General features: G+C 44.0%; 1 protein-coding gene across 2 annotated transcripts in view; it reads left to right on the forward strand.

Moving 5' to 3' along the window:
- The first annotated feature begins 11,046 nt into the window (after positions 1–11,046).
- CCDC93 (coiled-coil domain containing 93) overlaps positions 11,047–19,147 on the forward strand; it is an 87,892-nt gene continuing 79,791 nt past the window's right edge. For both annotated transcript variants that reach the window (XM_060107224.1, XM_060107225.1), the window contains exons 1-3: positions 11,047–11,243; positions 15,337–15,450; positions 16,923–17,017. In XM_060107224.1, the coding sequence (XP_059963207.1) occupies positions 11,202–11,243; positions 15,337–15,450; positions 16,923–17,017 (251 nt within the window). In that variant the 5' untranslated portion in view covers positions 11,047–11,201. The remainder of the gene's footprint in view (positions 11,244–15,336; positions 15,451–16,922; positions 17,018–19,147) is intronic.

Below are 19,147 nucleotides of genomic sequence, written 5' to 3' on the forward strand. Positions count from 1 at the left end.
CTCCACTGGGCATTGGGAATACAGACACCAACAAAACACATTACGTCACCAGCTTTGATCAAAGAGGAAACTTACTGTCTTCAGGCAGAGGAAGGTTTCAAGGTTAGTTAGAAATTTAACTGAGCATATTTTTACACCCAACAGGTTCTACTACAAAGGAAGCAAGGAAGAATGGACGTCATAGGTGACTAGCGAGTACATTTTGCCTGTTTATGTATATTTTTATTCTATTTACCTGGTTGATTAAAATCTTACTGGAGTACAGAATTCTAGGTTAAAAATTTTTTTTCATTAGAATTTTGAATGTGTTGCTCCATCTTGTTCTAGCTTCCAGTGCTACTGTTGCAAAATCGTGCCATTCTAATTCTCATTTCTCTGTGACCTGGTCTTTCTCTCTGTAAAATCTTGGCATCTTCTCTTCATCACTAGTGTTGTGAAATGTCATTATACTGTGCTTTGGTGTGAATCACTTTTCCATTCATTATGTGTGGCATTTGGAGGGTCTTTCTAACCTGGACACTCCTTTATTATATCTTTGAAAATCGCCTCCCCTACTGTCTTCTATTATGATGTCTGACCTCCTGGACATTTCCTTTGCTCTATCTTCCAACTCTTCTACTGATTTTTAATCAGCTATCTTTTTTTAATTGCCAAGGGCTCCCTTTCATATGTGAATTATTATTAATTATAAATAGTAAATATCTATAATTGTAATTGTATAAGTACAGCATACAAGGCTGTGAAATGAGGATTTTTAAAAAAATTTGGAGTTTTGGCTGAGGCTTAAAACTTAGAATGTAATGTACCCCCATATTCCAAAGAAAGATGCTAGACCATTCATATAAGACTCACTATGAGATAGTGAAACAGGTCCTGTGCCCTTAACCTACCTTCCACCTCTATGCATATATGAAGAGAAAGCAAGAAAGAGGAAAGGAGGGAGGGAAGGAGAGAGACAGAGAGAGAGAGAGAAAGAAGGAAGGAAGGAAGGAGGGAAGGAGGGAGGGAGGGAAAAAGAAAGGCTGGAGACACTTCAAAGTGAGTCAAAATTTTTTTAAAGAATTATACGTGGGAGTGGGAACATTTAAAGTGGATGCTTCTCTCTACCCCTCAGGCCCAGCAAAGGGAGGCTTCTCAACACACACTTAAGACCCTGGGATTCTCTGCCATGGGTAGAGACTAACATCTTGGGCCCCAGCCAGCTTCTGCTGAGCTGCAGACACCTGTAGGTCTGCTCTATGCTGCAACCTGGGCAGTCGGGCAAAGTGTGGGAAGAGAGTGCTTTGGGGGAGAACTAGACCCATGTCCTCTGGACTTAGGGAGTCTGATGGGTGGGGGGTGGACAGATTAGTGCCTTCTAATCACCTGAGGCTACCTGGTATTACCTGTGTAGAACAAAGAAGAGACTAGAGTGGGAATAGTCTATAAACTTTCATAGTTGGATTGGATGGAGATTCATGAGTTCCAGGAACTAAGTGGAAAACCAGGAAGGTAAGAGTGAGCTTGAAAGGGCCCCCCACCTAACAGTTATGCACTAGCAGAATGAGCTTTCTTCAGGAGCACATGGAAGGAGAATAGAGGGAACTGCATGAGATGTCAGCAGCATGGTGTTTCCCCCAGTGAAGTGTGGGGAGAACAGAGCAAGTTCAAAAGTCCCACGAGACAGTTGGCAAAAAAAATACAACAGCATGCTCACCAGAAGGGATCAGCTTGGGGCACCTGTCACACAGAGGCATCAATGACAGGCATAACACCCCAGTCAAATACAATTTTCCTCTTCTGATTCCGGTTCCCCTTGGGCATGCCACTGGGAGGGGCAGAAGCATCAGTTAGTGAATGTGGGAAGAAGTGGGGTGAGAGCGATAAAAGAATAGTCCATGGACCCCTGCTTCCATTTTGCAGAATTCCAGGTCAGATTCAAGCTAGGAAGGGGGAGAACGTATGAACTGGATGAAAAGACTGAAGATTAGATTAGACTGGACTTTTTAAGACCTGACAAGGAGAGGATTTTAATCTCCCAAAGTGCCCATAAGAGCCTTAGAATCTGCACAAGATCTGATCCAGATGGGGGGGAAAGGAACTCTAACAGAGCAACTTTAAAGAAGATGGGTGGGAGGAAAACCAGGTTTCTCTCTGTTTGCAGCTTATCGAGTATAACCCATTTACTGAACTGGTTATAATAGCTTTTTTTGGTTTCCTCTTCCATTTTCTTCCATTCTTTTTGTCCTTGTGGAATCATACTTTCGCTATCATACTATCTGGATATCAGGACAGAAAGAAGATGGACACATGTGTCTAGTCTAGTCCCTTTTTTAACCACAAATCAATGCAACTGCATTTTTTTTACACCAAGAGCTCTTTTTCCAAGAATGACTAAGTTGACCTACTGATATTTGAAATGAGAAATCAATAGATGATAGGACAGTCCCAAATGCCCATGTAAATATTGGGTGTATTTCACTTACGTAAGCTTACTCAAGAGAACAGTTATAACTGTGGTCCATCTGAACGCTTCTCTCTGAAAGGATAATCACTGTCACCTCTGCCACCTGGTGGCCATTCTGATGTACACATTATGCTAATATTGCACACCTGGCCCACACCTTTTCATCCATCCACCAATCCATCCATCATCCATCCATACATCCACGGTGCACTTGTTTGAGGCAGGCTCTGGGCATTAAGATAAACAGAAAACACACAGCCCTTGTCCATCCTTGAGGAGCTGACAATCTAACGGGGAGAAAAACATGCATTTTTTAGGGAGATTTGTAAGAGCTAAGGCACTAAGGTTCAAGTCTGTATTTTCAACTTTTTTTTTTTTCTCAACTGGCTTCTTCCCTGCAATTTACTAAAAGTTATTCCAGTCCCTGTTGTCTTTTTAAAAAGCCAAAGAAACAAACTCTCCATCGATCTACTACCCCTAACCATCTTCTTTCTTTCCTCCAAGCTTCTCCACAGAGGGGTCTACACCCTCTGTCCCCTGTTTCTTGCTGCTAATTCACTTTAAAGTTTTTCTTTATTTCATTTTTAATATATTTTACTATAAATAGTTAAAATATGCAGAAAATAATAATAAAATTGCCCATGTATTTATCACCCACCTTTATCAAATATTGACATTATATCATATTTGCCTTAGATCTTCTTTCCCCAGGAAATAAAACATTACAGATAGAATAGATGATCTCTGACCCTCCTTCCCACTCCTTTCCCTGCTCCATCTCCCCCCGCCCCAAGAGAATCACAGTCAGGAGCATAATTCCCAGGCAGGCTTTCACAGTTTTACTACATATTTATGTATCCATAAGCATTGACTAATATTATTTTGAATGTGTGTAAACTTAGCAAATCCTTATGAATGTTGCTTTTCTTAAAAATTCAACTTTCTATATTTCACAATTATCCATCTTCAAACACATAACTCTAGTTCATTTGCACCACTGGGTATTAAACCATTGTATGAAGATATCCGAAATTATATATATCCATTCTTCGTTTGATGAATATTTAGGTCATTGTATTTTTCTATCTCAAAAAAATGCTTGCCATGAACAATCTCATGTACACCTCCTTGTCCACATGTGTAGTTCTTGAAAAGAGGACCCTCTGTCCTGCAGCTGGAAAGTGAGGAGGAAACTCCCTGCCCTGTTCTGGAAAGTGAGGAGGAAACTCCCCAGGTGTTTTCTCTGTTGAGGGTCTTTGCCGGTCCATCACATCCTCTACTCTCAACAAGAAATGTCACTACCCGAAGCGCTGGATTCAGCCCTCTATCCACACAGCCTGAGAACAGAAGTGACTTACCTTCCAAGTTGATCCCACCTTGTGATGAGTCCAATTTTGAGGATCCAGAACTGCAACAAGATGATTTTTTCTCTCTCTACTAATTTAATTCTGTTTTCTTTTCCTCTTACTTTTATTGTTATTAAGTAATGGTTCAAAAAGAAGCCTGTTAGAATTAAAATTTTTAGGATGATGTTTTCTAATTTTAGATTATTTAAATGCCAATCTTATAAGCTGATGACTTCCATGTCATTGTTTGCAGGTAGAGTAAATAGAGCAATTTTGTTGTTTTAACAAATCCAATCAAATAATCCAGAAACACTGTAGCAATCATTTGTCTTTGCCAAGAAATGTGAAGGGTCCTAAGAGAACATTTCAGAAATCTACAACATAATTGTAAATCTTACTAGTAAATTATTTCCATTTTATTTGATTTCAAGATAATGAAAGAATATGTCTTTATTTAAGACTATTTAAGAAGTGTCTCCTACTGATCCAGGAAAACATCGTTTTCTGGTCTCTCTTCTAAAGTAATTTTGGATTTTTTTCATTTAGCTTCACACAGAAACTTGATGGAACTGTGGTTCCTTGGATAACGTTACATAAATGCACTTTATTTAGAAATACATTTCCTGAGTCAATTGTTTCCTCCCCTACCATTTCCAGACGGTGTAAGGGCTGGGTTTAGGCTGTTGCTGTTTACTGAGTCCCCATAACATGAACAGTAGTAGGAGTTTTACATGAGCAATCTTGTCACTGGGGGACATTTGAAACCCAAAGTCCATTTCTGTGAACCAAGGGCTGAACTGACTCCAGGGACAAGATGAACGTGCTTATGAAATACTTTTTCTTCAAGCTCTCTGATCGCTGTCCTTGTGCTTAGGTGAAATCCGAACACCTTGTGGGGGGGGGGGTGCCCTCAAGGCCCTGCGTGGGCGGGGCCCCTCCACCTCCCGCTCTCTGAAGTCCAGTCCCTCAGGCTCACCCAGCCCCCCTGCTCTGCCTGCGCACATCCCTCAGCCCCAAACGCTTTCCCCTGCGGTGTCTCTTACTCCACCCCAGCTCTCAAATGGATATCCTTGGAGAAAATCTCACTGACTTCCCACTCAAAGCCATTCCTCCTTCTCTGCCTTCTCATCCCACCTTTCAACCTGCCATGAATGGCATGTATTTCACCTGCAGTCATGTAGCTTTGATGTGATTACTTTTTGTTGTATTATTTTGTATTCGTTTGTATTATTTTTGTTGTATTATTTTGATGTATTATTTTTCTGTGCACGTTCATCTCACAGCTCCATTTTGTTCACTTACTGTACCCAGTGTTTTTCCGTCAGAGGTTTGGGGGTGCTTGTGGCATCTGGAGAGACAATTCTTCCTTGTGTGGTGCATTAGTCAGACTACGCTGTGATGATGTTGGCAAACAACTGCCAAATCTCAGTGCTCACGGTGATACCCCCACTCATGTGGCTGGCTGGGCTGGGTTTGGCTGGGCTGGGTCTCAGGTCTGCTCCCTTCTCTGTTTCTCATGGAAGGACCCAGGCAGAGGGAGCCGTGGCTGCCTGGGTGCGTTCTCATAACGGTTGGAATGAACAGAAGGGCTCTTAGCATCCCCACCCAGAACTGGCACAGTCTCGTATCTTCCCTCATTCCTCCAGCCAAAGCAATTCTTATGACTCAAATTCAATACAGGACACTTGACATCCACAATGTTGGTAATGACTCTCAGTCACTGTGAAAACTGCAAATGCCCCTTGGGTGCTGAATCACACCTTCCACCCCCACTGAGAACCCTTCTCCGTGCCTGGCACACAGTAGGCACTTAATGGATATTTGGTAACAAATTAACTTTGCCAAATTGCCCTCCAAAACCCTTGTAAAATCTTAATGATGAGGGAGTGTTATGGCATTAGTTTAATGTCCTCAAAACATTAATTATTTCTTCCGTGCAAAGGTTATAACTAACGTGAGGCTGAGAATTTTTTTCATATATACAGTGACAATTTCTTTGAGTAATTCTCTATTCAAGTCTTTGGCTCATTTTTCTATTAAACTTTTCTTCCTCATTTGCAAGAACTCTTGCCACTGGTAATGAATAGTTTTCCAGTTTGCCTTTTCAATGTTTTAATGAGTTTTTGACAGGCAGACATTGCTAATATTTATATAGCCTCATCTCTTACCCTTTTCTTTCCTGGCCTGCTGCAGTGAACGTTTTTACAGGCAACATGATGTTGCACCAAAAAGACATACTGTAATGTATTTACCCGTTCCCTTTTCATGGGCTATTTACGGAGCTTCCAGGTTTTCCTCTCACAAATAACATCATGATGAAGATCTTTGTGTGTAAGTCCTAAAAATGGAAGTATCATGTCCAAAGATATGTTGTAAGGTCTTGATACAGTTTGCCAAATTACTATTGATACCCTACTTTCCAGGTCCCACACCCCAGAACTTGCCACCCCAGGATCGACACTCCAGATCCTCACATCCTAGGCACCCGTACCCAAGGTCCTGCTGATGGACTGTTACTGGCCAGCTTTGTATAGCGGCAAGCAAGGCGAGAGGGGTAAGAGTGGGTCTGGAGGGGCAAAGAGAGGCTGTCCAGAACACCCTAGATGCTCCTTCTGCCTGGAAGATCTTCCCATGGCATCTTCTTAAGATTTGGGTCTCCCTTCAAATGGCACCTGAAAGCCCTATACTGACCCCTTCATCTAAAAGATGTACATGATGACAGATCTAAAAGAGCCTCTGACTCCAAATATTCCCTATCACATTACACTGTTTCTCTTTCATGAAGAACACTTATTTGTATCCAATATCATCTTATTAATTTACATGTTTAATTTCTGTCACCATCCTGTCTGGTTTGCTAACTGCAGCACCTCCAGCACCAGGAACGAGTCTTTGGCACAGAGAGAGTGGTTGTCAAATTGGCCGCTCATCGAAATCACCTGTGAAGCTTTAAAAATCCACTTGCCTCCCCAATCGTTTTACCAAGAAAATGTTGGATGTCATTTTCTGCAGGAGATACAGAATGTAAGAGATGTTCTCAAGCATTTATTCATTGCTGTGTAGCTGGATCCTTGTCAAGTCCTTTGTAATGTAGTGAATAGAGTGTGGTTGTGAAAATTATGGAAATTGTTGGAATTCTTTAATAAAACTACCACGTTTAGGAAAATGCACTAGAAGAACTCATCCAAGTGTGTTTGTTTCCGTGTGTGTGTGTGTGTGTGTGTGTGTGTGTGTGTGTGTGCTGGGTTGCGTCCAGAAGCAGAGGAGGGTTAGGTTTGCTTGTATCATCTGTGCCTCTATTTTTTACTATAGAAATGTGACATGCTAAATACAGAGTAGTGTGTTGTAAAACTTTACTGCATGAGAATAGATCAGCATACAACTAAGAATTTTCAGGAAGAACTCATTTAACTTAAAGACTCTTTGTTTAGGAATCTTAAATTTTGTATGCCACTGTAATCTATAAAGAAACATAATAATAGTCACTGTAGTTACTACTGTGTTGCCCAGGTACATATACCTGTATTGTTTTATATGTAAACAATATATTCCAAGGGAAAAAATTCAGTATTCATGCTTCTTTCCAGATCAATTAAACCAGAATCTCTGGGGGTAGAACTCAAGGCACTGGTACCTTTTAAAACTCCCTTGGTGATTCCAAGGTGCAGCCAAGTTTGAGAGCCACTGACGTAAAAGGAACTCAGGAGTATTTGTTGGATAGATGGATGGATGGATGATGGAAGGAAAAAAGGACACTGTGAATCGGAAATTTGGGGCTCTAGTCCCAGCACTGCCAATAACATGCTATGTGCCCTAAATTGTATCACTCTACTTTTCTAAACACCCATAGCTGCCGTCTAAATTCCTGCTTCAAGACTTCACAATTCCCCTTCTTGGTTACAGTAAGAGCCCTGGAGTGGAAGAGCTGGGAGAAACATGAGGACAGAATGATTGAGGCTTTGTAAAACTGTCACCCAGGATAAAGTTGATCCTAACAGGAAGCTCTTTACTATAGCAACATTTCACCTGGAAAAGGAAAGTATCTGTGGAGTTCCCGAGAACCTTGCACTTAGAAGAACATCACTCATCTCTGTACTGGATGTGCAGAGGAGGGACAGACTGATCCTTAATCCCCAAATACTCCATTAGGGAGATAAAATATGTGTATGGGTACCCTGAGCCAGAAGAAGGGGAGAGATGCATTTATCTGAGCCCTCACAAACCTCCTCTTCTGATATTATCTGTTTGAGGTCTTCTCTAGGGCAAACCTTAGAGAAGGTTTGGGCTACTCAAACTTTCTTTTTTTTTTAAATTGTTTTTCTTGTGATGAGATGCTCTTTCTTTTCTTCTTTTTTTAAATGTTTATTTTATTTATTTATTTATTTATTTTTGGCTGTATTGGGTCTTAGCTGTGGCACGCAGGATCTTTGTTGCAATGCACGGGCTCTTTGTTGCAGTGCACAGGGTTCTCTCTAGTTGTGGTGCATGGGCTCCAGAGCATGTGGGCTCCGGAGTGGCGCACAGGCTCAGTAGTTTTCGCACAGGGGCTTAGTTGCCCCATGGCATGTGGGATCTTAGTCCCCTGACCAGGGATCGAACCTGCGTCCCCTGCGTTGGGAGGTGGATTCTTAACCACTGGACCACCAGGGAAGTCCCTACTCAAGCTTTCTTTTTTTTTTCATTTTTTATTATTTTTTATTGGGGTATAGTTGCTTTACAATGTTATGTTAGTTTCTGCTGTACAGCAAAGTGAATCAGCCATACGTATACATATATCCACTCTTTTTTGGATTTCCTTCCCATTTAGGTTACCACAGAGTACTGAGCAGAGTTCTGTGTGCTATACAGTAGGTTCTCACTAGTTATCTATTTTATACATAGTAGTGTATATATGTCACTTCCAATCTCCCAATTCATCCCACCTCCCCTGGTATCCATATGTCTGTTCCTTACCTCTGTGTCTCTATTTCTGCTTCACAAATAAGTTCATCTGTATCATTTTTCTAGATTCCACATATAAGTGATAGTATACTATATTTTTCTCTTTCTGACTTACTTCACTCTCTATGACAGTCTCTAGGTCCATCCACATCTCTGCAAATTGCACTATTTCATTCCTTTTTATGGCCAAGTAATATTCCATTGTATATATGTACCACATCTTCTTTATCCATTCCTCTGTTGATGGACATTACGGTTGTTTCCACGTCCTGGCTATTGTAAATAGTGCTGCAATGAACACTGGGGTCCTACTCAAGCTTTCTTGATTTTTGCCATGGCTATTTTGCTGGATTCTTTTTTTTTTTTAATACAAACTTACTTATTTATTTATTTTTTTATTCTTGGCTGTGTTGGGTCTTCATTGCTGCGCACGGGCTTTCTCTAGTTGTGGTGAGCAGGGGCTACTCTTCGTTGCAGTGTGCAGGCTTTTCATTGCGGTGGCTTCTCTTGTTGTGGAGCACAGGCTCTAGGTGCACGGACTTCAGTAGCTGTGGTGCGCAGGCTGAGTAGTTGTGGCTTGCAGGCTCTAGAGCATAGGCTCAGTAGCTGTGGTGCACAGGCTTAGTTGCTCTGCGGCATGTGGGATCTTCTCAGACCAGGGCTCGAGCACGTGTCCCCTACATTGGCAGGAGGATTCTTAACCACTGCGCCACCAGGGAAGACCCCTTGCTGGATCTTTAAAAAAAAAAAAAAGGCATGTTGCCACCCTGACCCTGCTACTTTCACCCTATACAGACAGGATGGTTTCTTACTGGGAAAGATAGCTGCTCATGTTTATTTAAAACATTGCAAAGCCATTTACAACAGGGAAGTCCAGTGTGGCCTACCCGAGTCCTATTATTCTCCAGGCCCTATTCCCCAAGCTACTTTAAATACAGCTATTTAGGCTTGCTGCTATGTGAGATTGTGCCACCCGTTCCCTAGGCATCAACACCTGTCTGGTCATTCAACAATGGCTACAAATTATCCACCTTTAGTCCCCCTCATCCTATACCATCTCAGGGAAGGACAATGTTAAGATTACAAAGATAACACATCTGGGAAGTTATGAGAGTGGGCACCTTAGACACTGAGTTTCACTGGCTTCACAATGGGTGAGAGCAAAATATCACACAACACAGTCAAGAGAGTTCTCATAGCACCTTAATTTGCATATTCAAATTTCTCAAACAACTGCTAAATACTGTTAGCAATATTTACCAACTACATTTTAAAAGGAAATGGTCATTCTTAGGATGCTTCCAACAATTTGTATACTCTGGTTCCAGAGAAATCTCTGTTCTGTCAGGATAAACTCCAGGAGGAGTACAAAAGGCACAAAGAATTTCTTCAAGGACAAACGTTAACTGAGCACCTACTTTTTAAGATGTTGGGGCTACAGAGAGGAACACACACACCCCCTCTTTGATCTCAAGGGGCTCATAGCCTCACACTCCTCGCTCTGCCCCCTCCCCCCGCCCCACCCTACACACTCACAGAGGGAAGGACCTTTCCTACAGAAAAGTTTTCACATGTCACCTCTTTCTTCATCGCTTAAACAAAAAAGGTTGGAGAAGCCCATTATGGAGCGGGTGCGAGGGGCTTGTGGCTAGGGACACCACTCCTTTACATAGCTGCCATCCTCTGGGACAGACAAGGGGTGCTTCAGGTAAATGATGTAGCTAAAATGACGTCAATACCGGAGTCGCGTTCTCAGAAATGACCTTCTCCTCAGGAAGAACCTGAAACTGGGGATGGTGGGGGTGAGTTCCCGGGGAACACGATGCACTGGCTCGGACACTGGGGAGGCAGCGAGCTGAAGAATCCTTCTTCGGGTACTCGGTTCCCTGGTCCGTATATCAAGAAGTTTGCCCAAGTGCGTGTTACTCAGGGGACACCCCGATTCTGAGCCACAGCCGGCCGGGTCTGAATCGCCAAGCTCATCAGTGCTCAAGCCTTTACCCGGAAGCAAGCGGGCTTCCGAAGTCCAGCTCGCGGAGAGGACCGAACCCACTTGGGGCATCTGATGCCCGTAAGAAGCAGAGACGGGAACCAGGATGCAAAATTTCCCCAAGATAGAAGAATAATCCCTTTTATAAAGCACCTCGAAGAAAATGCAGAGCCCCGGCGCGAAGCTCCGCAGAACCTGGAGCTCGGCAGGCGGCCTGGACTGCAGCTCGCGCGCCAGATCGAGTCCGGACCTCTCCCGGACCTGCCCTCGCGCAGGCGTAGTCGCGCAGCGCTCCCGCCCCAACGCGCATGCTCCGCCGGGCCGGGGCGCTCCCGGCCGGCGGCGGCGGCGGTGGCGGCAGCGGCGGGAGGAAGTTACCGCTTTGCACTCCACCCCGGTAGCAGCTTCGGGGCTGGGGACAGCTTCCTCCGGACGCTCAGCGGGCTTCGCTGCCGCCGCACGGCAGTCCGACGAGATCATGGGGTTGCCCAAGGGGCCAGAAGGCCAGGGTCTCCCGGAGGTAAGGACCCCCCCTCCCTCCCTGACACGTCCGGGTTTCCGAAAGAGGGCCGAGCCCAAGGGGCCGGCTGCGATTAGGGCGCCCCGCCCCCTCTCTCAGGTGTATCCACCGCCGGGAGCACCGGCCCTGTCCGCTGGGGGCCGAGCAAGTGTGGGCGTGGGCGGGGACAAACTTCAGCCGGTGCCGGGTCTCCCGGGACGGAGGGAGCCTTCCCAGCCCAATACCTGCGCCGACGCAGCCCCAGGCCCCGCGGGGCCTGGGGTGCCACCTCTCCGGCTTCCCCCGGCAGTCCCCCGCGATCCCCGGCGCCGCTCGGCTCGCCTCGAGGACAGGGGCTGCTGCGCGCAGTAGTCACGAGACGCGCGGTGGGACGGTCCGGGCTTGGGTTGTGCAAAGGGCGGTGACCTTGTGGCGCCGGCCGCCACCTCCCCGGGCCCACGGGGTCCTGGCGGCCGGCACCCGCCGCCTTGGTATCGGGAGGGAATGGCGCCCTGCGTTTGTCCCCACGCCCCGCCGGGCCGGCGGGAGGAAGTTTGGGAGCCGTGCGGAGTGGCCGGGCGGAAACCATCGCTGCTTCTCAAGAAGGTAGGTGTTTGTTATTAAGTACTCACTTGGTCCTGAGGGACAGGATGAACAACGGTTTCTGGATTTACATACACATTACCTGGGAGGAGAGGAAAAGTGCATTTCCTTTTGGCTGCAAATATCACTTAGCTAGGTGGTTTGCATCTGTCCTCTATTCCAGTTGATATACTCAAAAGCTAGTCTAGTTGACTAGATTCTTGAAAGAAGTGGAATCCACGCTGCACCTCTGTCTCCTTTCTAGGGTTCTGAAGCAGGCATTTGTCAGAGAGACTGATTCCTTGACATGGTGCGTGGTCCCTTCACACTTAGCTGCCTGTGGCCAATGTTGCTTCTTTTCTCCTCTCCCCGCATCCGTAGTTCTTAAATCCCACTAGTACCACTAATTGAGGGATCCCTGTTCTGTGCATAAAAGCCGGAGGTGTAGTAATAGGACAGACTTAAGCTGTCAGTGTGTGCTCCCAGAATGCAAATCCATTTTGTTATCTCCAGAAAACCTAGCAAGTTTTCTGACGTTTTCATTGTCCCACTGTACTACCAGTAGAGTCTTTCTAAAATAAAAAGCAACTTGCCCCTGTTTGTCCTTTGCTTAACCCTTCACTGTCAGGAGACTGGGTCTAATTTGTCACTTTTCCAAGTTCCTGGCAATTGGAGGCAAACAGGGTGAGGGTGAATATAATAATCCAATTATTATCACTTCGTTCAAAGACCAGTACATATGAATACGTCATTCAGCTGTCACTAGTCCGGTTAATTCATTAAATTCAATTTTGTAAGCCCTTTATTGTATGTATGTGAAGGATAGAGATATAGTTAGATGTGGCCCTGCCTTCCAGCTCACGTGAACTACAGTATCAGACAACTGATAATTTAGTGTGCCTGGTTTAAGAGCTCACAGCATTCATCTTTATCAGAATTTTAGTTTTAACAATGGGATGTATTACCCAGCCTGGTGACTTTTTATGGCTTAAAGAGAGGATATTCTTTCATTCCCTGCATATTAGCCAGTAACCCTTTTGCATTTTGTTTTAGTGTTAATCTGTGAATTGAATTTGGAGTCCTGTTAACATTCTCCATTCATTGTCTCGTGCTAAAAAGTTACTTCGCAGGGTACATAGCAAAAGTACACTTCTCCATTCGTGGGATAAGTGGATGGGAAGCATGGACCAGGCACCTGCCATGGTGTGGGCAGTGGGTGCTCATTAGGTGCAAGCTGAGGCAGGGATGCCCTTCTCCAGATGTCTTGTCCTCTTCTTGGAAGTGTATTCATGATAAATGATTGAACGAATGAAGGGTTCCTGTTTTACATCCCAAGAGTTTTAAGAAAATACTTATATCATCCCATTTTCCTTTTCTATTCTATTTTTATGAACCATAACTATTCTTTATTTTCTCTTCTCTTTGTGTCTCTTGACTTGTACATGGTTCTCAACCATCACAGATCTTTTGCCAAGGGAGAGAATGTGTGAATAATTAATATTTACTTTTGCATGTCTCCTGGGAATTAGTGAACGCTAACCTTCAGAATCTTTGATAGGCCAGACCAGGGTCCTTTGAGAGGGAAGTAAACTGAGCAGTGTTGCAAGGCTGTCTCTTCCATCACTGCCCATTGCAAGAGATTAACAGTCACTTGAATAGTTCCATGTCCAGCTATGTGTTAACATGTGTGCTCCTTCTTTTTTTTTTTTTTTTTTTTTTTTTTTGTGGTACACGGGCCTCTCACTGCTGTGGTCTCTCCCATTGCGGAGCACAGGCCCCGGACGCGCAGGCTCAGCGGCCATGGCTCACGGGCCCAGCCGCTCCACGGCATGTGGGATCCTCCCAGACCGGGGCACGAACCCATGTCTCCTGCATCGGCAGGCGGACTCTCAACCACTGCGCCACCAGGGAAGCCCTACATGTGTGCTCCTTCTCCTGGCAGTTTGTCCTTTAAAATAAACTTGAATTTCCATTATCAGTGTCATGACTGTGAAAACATTTTGTTAATACAAGACTGGCTTAGGTCATGCACTTTATGTAATGTTTGAGCATGTCATTCCATATTTAACAAGTGTGTTCTTGGAGCCTAATGCTGTTCAGAACAGAGGAGTAAACATGGGTGGATAACATATGGAATATATGGGTCCTCCCCTGAACCAGCTAATAGTCTATTTGGAAAGAGTGGAGTGTACATTAACACCAGATATCTCACTCAGAAGAGGTTGATAATTGTATGAATGACAGACTATAAATAAAATAGAAATGCAGAGGAGTGACCACTTGAAGCTGTAGGGTTGACATTGAATAGGAGCTAGGGTTTGAAGATGGCGTCTGGGTGGTTAGAGAATATCAGGAGAGCCGTGAAGGGATGAGAGTGAACAGGGCTTGTTTAGGTTGGCCACAGCCATGTCTGTATTGTTTTGGCAGGAGGTAAAGGATGAAGCTGAAAAGATAGGTTGCAGCCCAAGATCTGAATGCCAAACCAAGACGTTTGGAATTTATCTGATAGACAGTGAATGATGCCTTAATGATGAGGGCTGGGGGCTGAGCTGAAGAGGGATGATGAGAAAGCTGTGATTTAGGAAGGAATGAGCAAGACAAATTAACAGGGAAGAAAGATTGAGAGGCAGTTGCCATAGTCCTGGCATAATGTGCAAAGAAAAGGGGAGGGAGGATAAATGTGAGCTGCGTAGTCAAGGAAGGTTTAGCAGGCATTGTTGGGTAAGGGAGGAGTCAGAGGTGGGTGTGAGGATTTAAACCAGGGTACCTTGGCATTGTTTTCTGTAGAGAGGTAGTTTTTTATTTTCTGCAGTAATGGAAGTCAGGAAAGGCACAGTTCAGGAAAGTAAATGGAGGCAAAAGTACTGGAATATTTAGATATATTGAACTTGTAGATAAAAAACCTGAGAGCAAAGGTAGGCTATTAATTAAAAACATTTAAATAAAATCCTTATTTAAACATATTAAGTGAATTTTTTATTTTTAAGGCAATCCTGTTATGTGGTAGTAATCTCCCCGTAATATATCTGGGTTGAAAGCCTTCCTTGTATTTGCTGTAGAGATCAAAGTGCAGATGGAGACACATGTTTGAATTCTTTGTTCTTGCCCCTCTTGTCAGTAACTTCTAGGACCAAGATGAGTATAAACTGAAACAAAACAAACCACCTGTTCTGTCTGAAAGGAGTTTATAATCCACTCGAGAAGCCTGCCATACAAGTCACATGTTAGAGAACAGGGCGGCAATGTGCTGGAATATTCCTTTCCCTGGATTCCTTCACACCTGATGAACAGTCCATACCACCTGTGTACGTCTTCTCGCCCCCCCCCCCGACCTATGACGATTAACAGCTGGTTGAGCACCAGGGACCCTGTTCTGTGTGACTCTGGCAGCACTGTGTCCCCTCGCTCCAGCATGAATGCCGTGATACAGCCAACGTCATCTGCTCCTTGGCAATGAGATTGTGGCGTCGGAAATATACCTGGTGTTCCTTTATCCAAGGTAGCTTTTACCAGCCTTTTGCTTTTGTTTTAGGTAGAAACAAGAGAAGATGAAGAACAAAATGTCAAGTTGACTGAGATTCTGGAGCTCTTGGTTGCAGCTGGGTATTTCAGGGCAAGAATTAAAGGCTTGTCACCTTTTGACAAGGTAAGACGAAGTCTTTCTAAGCATTGGGCTAGTTTTTGTCAGGACGGCGTGGTTTACTGTGGAAACGAGGAAGAGATTGTGTTTTTACTTTCTCTACGTCCTTGTAGCCATTTCTCCTGGATTCAGATTCATTATGGAAGTGTTCAGATTTCCTATTAAAAGAAAATAATCATGTATCAGTAGGTACACCTTGAAGTCCTTTCTGTGCTCGAAGCTTTGAGATATACAAATAAGCAAAATGAATAGTTCCTTCTTTCAAGGAACTTGACGCTTGGGTGGGGAGATAAAGTTTCTGTAAGATAAAATAACTTGAGGAGCTATCCCAAGTCGGGGCGCTCACAGACAATTGCCAGGTGTTCTGTGGGTGGTAAACGCTGGGTTTAGAGGAGGAAGAAGTCACTATGGGATGAAGTCATTTAATTCAGCAGAACCTTGAACAGTTCTTATGCACAAGGCATAGTAGTAGGTGTTGAGGGCACAAGGATAAGAACAAAGGCCTTATACCCAAAGAGCCTGACTTCTCAAGAGTAGGGAAGAGAGGCAAGTAAAACATCGTGCATGGACTAAATGGCACAATTCGGTAAGTGCCACAGTGAACTGTGCACAGAAATGAAGCATTCAGATCAGTTGGGGCAGGCCAGGAAAGCTTCCTGGTGGAAGAAAGCGTTCAGTCCTCCAGTGGGCCACGGCCCTGGCTGCACGTAACAGATTCTTTTGTAATACGGATATCTAGGCCTCGGCCATTGAAATTCTGGTTTGTTAGGTCTGGGTTGGGCACTGGAATCTGTATTTTATTATGCATCTCACATGAGTCTGCAGTAGAGCCAGGGATAAGATTCACTGTTGTTCTTTTCTAACATCAAGCTGTGTCTAAAAATGTTTTGTTTCAGAATGGATTTTTAGCCTGAGTCTCATTTGCATCTGAGAGAAATCCCATGACAAAACTAGAGCAAGGTTTCTCATCTCCTTTAGGTAGTAGAAAAAAATGAGATGTATGGAAATGAAGTAATGAGTCACAGAATGACACCCTTGTTACCCACATATCTGGTCCATAAAATACATAATTTCTCTGCAGTCTGGCACTTGCCTATAATTGGATTAAGGCTTCACCCAGCTGAGAGTGAATGTCTGTCCCATCAGTATAAAGAGGATCTATGCATCATAGGTCCATTTAGTAATAGAAGTTAGCTTCTCAGTCCACTGGACATGAGTCAAGTGCTCAGTAACTGCATGTGGCTAGCAGCACTAGGTACTAAACAGTGCAGATACAGACTGTTCCCGTCTTTGCAGAAAGCTTCACAGTATTCAGCAGTGCTGTTTAGGTGAATTGTAGTGGATGGAGTCAGGACACATATTATCTCTGAGGTTACCCAATTTTGTATATAAAAACTATTTATATTTTATCTACCTTCCACTTCTTCCCGTCTTCCCAAACTAGGAAGAGAAAATAGGTCTTTTTTTGTGTCTTTCAGGTGGTAGGAGGAATGACCTGGTGCATCACCACTTGCAACTTTGATGTGGATGTTGATTTGCTCTTTCAGGAGAACTCTACAATAGGTCAGAAAATGTAAGTTATCCGGCTTTCCATGGAGGAGACTGAAGGGGGAAAAAAGAGCTAACTCTTGAGCGTGTGCTATGTGCCAGAAGTTGTGTTAGGCAGTTTACCTATAGGCTGAAAGAAGCCAAGGTCACACAGCTAACATATGAGGGTCGCCTAATGTTCTTCTAATGTTATATAGGCTATTTCTGGTGCTTTTCCTTGATCACAGTTTCTGTCGACTGCTCATGTATCTCTTTCCAAAGGCAGTGAATGTGGATGGAAGTTGAATAGGTGGGAGAAGGGGACTCTTTCCCTCCCCGTTGTCTCTGGGTAAGGCAGAGCCGCACTTTGCCTGCCATCGAGAGAAGGCAGCCTGGGCTCCTCGCTGGAGATGTCACGGGAGGGTGCCCTGGCTGGTCGTCCGTAGCTCAGCAGGGGCTTGGTGATTTCATGAGACCATTGGGATCCCCAGTTCTGTTCAGCCCTGCCCTGGGCAGCCGTATGACCTTGGGCAAACCTTAGTTCTCTTTTCTGTAGGAAGGAGTGTTTGTGATCTCAGATCTGTATGATTCTGTGACTTACTTCCTCATTTTTCTGAAGCCTTATCCTCCCCTAAATGGATTAAAGATAGTTTGCAAACACGCATAGGGAGCAGTAATACTGGAAAAGTGAAGCAAAGCAAAAGGGAAAAAAAGGAAACAAAAGGCAGAGTTGGGGATAAGGGACACACCTGTGAGGGGCCATACAGGCCCTGTTTTTCCAAGGGTGGGACACAGATTTGACTGCGAAAAGAAGAAAAAAACATGCTAAATTACCCAATTTACAGTTTCCATACAGTAGAAGAAAAATAGGTCCCCGTGAATCACCAAAATTCTTAACACTAAGACCAAAAGTCATCTCTTGGCTCCTTGGTTGAGGAGGACATGCTGTTTGACACAGAGACACTGTCTTCGGTGCCCGGCCATGGGTAGTGGGCTCTGTGTCCTAACGTCTGTGTGGGACTGTGGCATCACGTCCAGCGACCCGCAGTGAAAAGTCCTCCACTGGGAGGGTACGATGGAGTCCAGGCGTGTGGTCCTGCTCCCTGCCGGTCCAGCTCAATCCAGAGGTAGATGGTATTCTTGTTCTTTTGTTTGTTTTTATGTAGGTGTTACATACTTGAAGGTTAAAAAAAAAATTCGAATACTACCGAAGGGAACAAAACATTCAGCTGATGCCTCTCCTCCTTCCTATTTTACACCCCAGTTTTATTGCCTGGAAACAGTCATCTTTGGCTGTCCAGGTTTTAGATTCTTCAGAGTGGTCACTAATACATCTCCAACAATGTATACAGTCTGTTTCATTCAAGTCTAATGAGAGGAGGAAACTGGCTCACCTGTACAACTCACTGCATCCCCTTTGTCTCCCATCTTCCACTCTTTTAATTGTTTTCTGGTTTTTCTGTGATCACTTGCATAATTTGAATCTACTTAAGCTTCTGTTTCTTGACCCATTAACATAAGGTGGTTTCTCCTAGGTCCTGAGTAAACCTTTTAGTATCTCTATCTTTCCTTCTATCCTTCAGCATCCATGTACCATCATGACATCACTTTTATAATGTTTAGCGTATAATATTTATAGTCTCTTCTGTAGTAGCAGTTAAATTGTCCGTGTTTTATCTACAGGTAAATTCTAAAAGCAAATCTATAAACAGTATTTACAATAAGAACTGAGAATTGTCATGGGGTCAGAAAGAAGGAACTGTAATCTTTTGGACCATAATGGTGCTGTTTAAAGGAGAATATTCAATGTATCATAGTCAAAAGCAATCTGTTTTCATTTATTCATAGACTCAGTAAATATCAAACTCCTACATTTACCGAACAATCAGGCATTGTTCTGGATACATTAATGAAAAATGTCCTGCCCTCATGGAGCTTATAGTCTATTGGGGGAGACAGACCAAAAACTAATTTAATAAATCACTAAATTATATATAGAAATAATATGTGCTGTGAAAAAAATTAAAGCTGGGAAGGGGTATGAGGAGGGACGTAGGGCAGGAGGCAGTTGTTTTCAGTTAGTGTAGGCCTCACCGAGAGGGTGATATTAGAGCTAAGACTTGAGGGACGAGCGTTCCAGACAAAGGGAACTGCCACCGTGAAGGCCCCAAGCAGA

Source organism: Mesoplodon densirostris, chromosome 8, assembly GCF_025265405.1.
Source record: "Mesoplodon densirostris isolate mMesDen1 chromosome 8, mMesDen1 primary haplotype, whole genome shotgun sequence".
Lineage (NCBI taxonomy): Eukaryota > Metazoa > Chordata > Mammalia > Artiodactyla > Ziphiidae > Mesoplodon > Mesoplodon densirostris.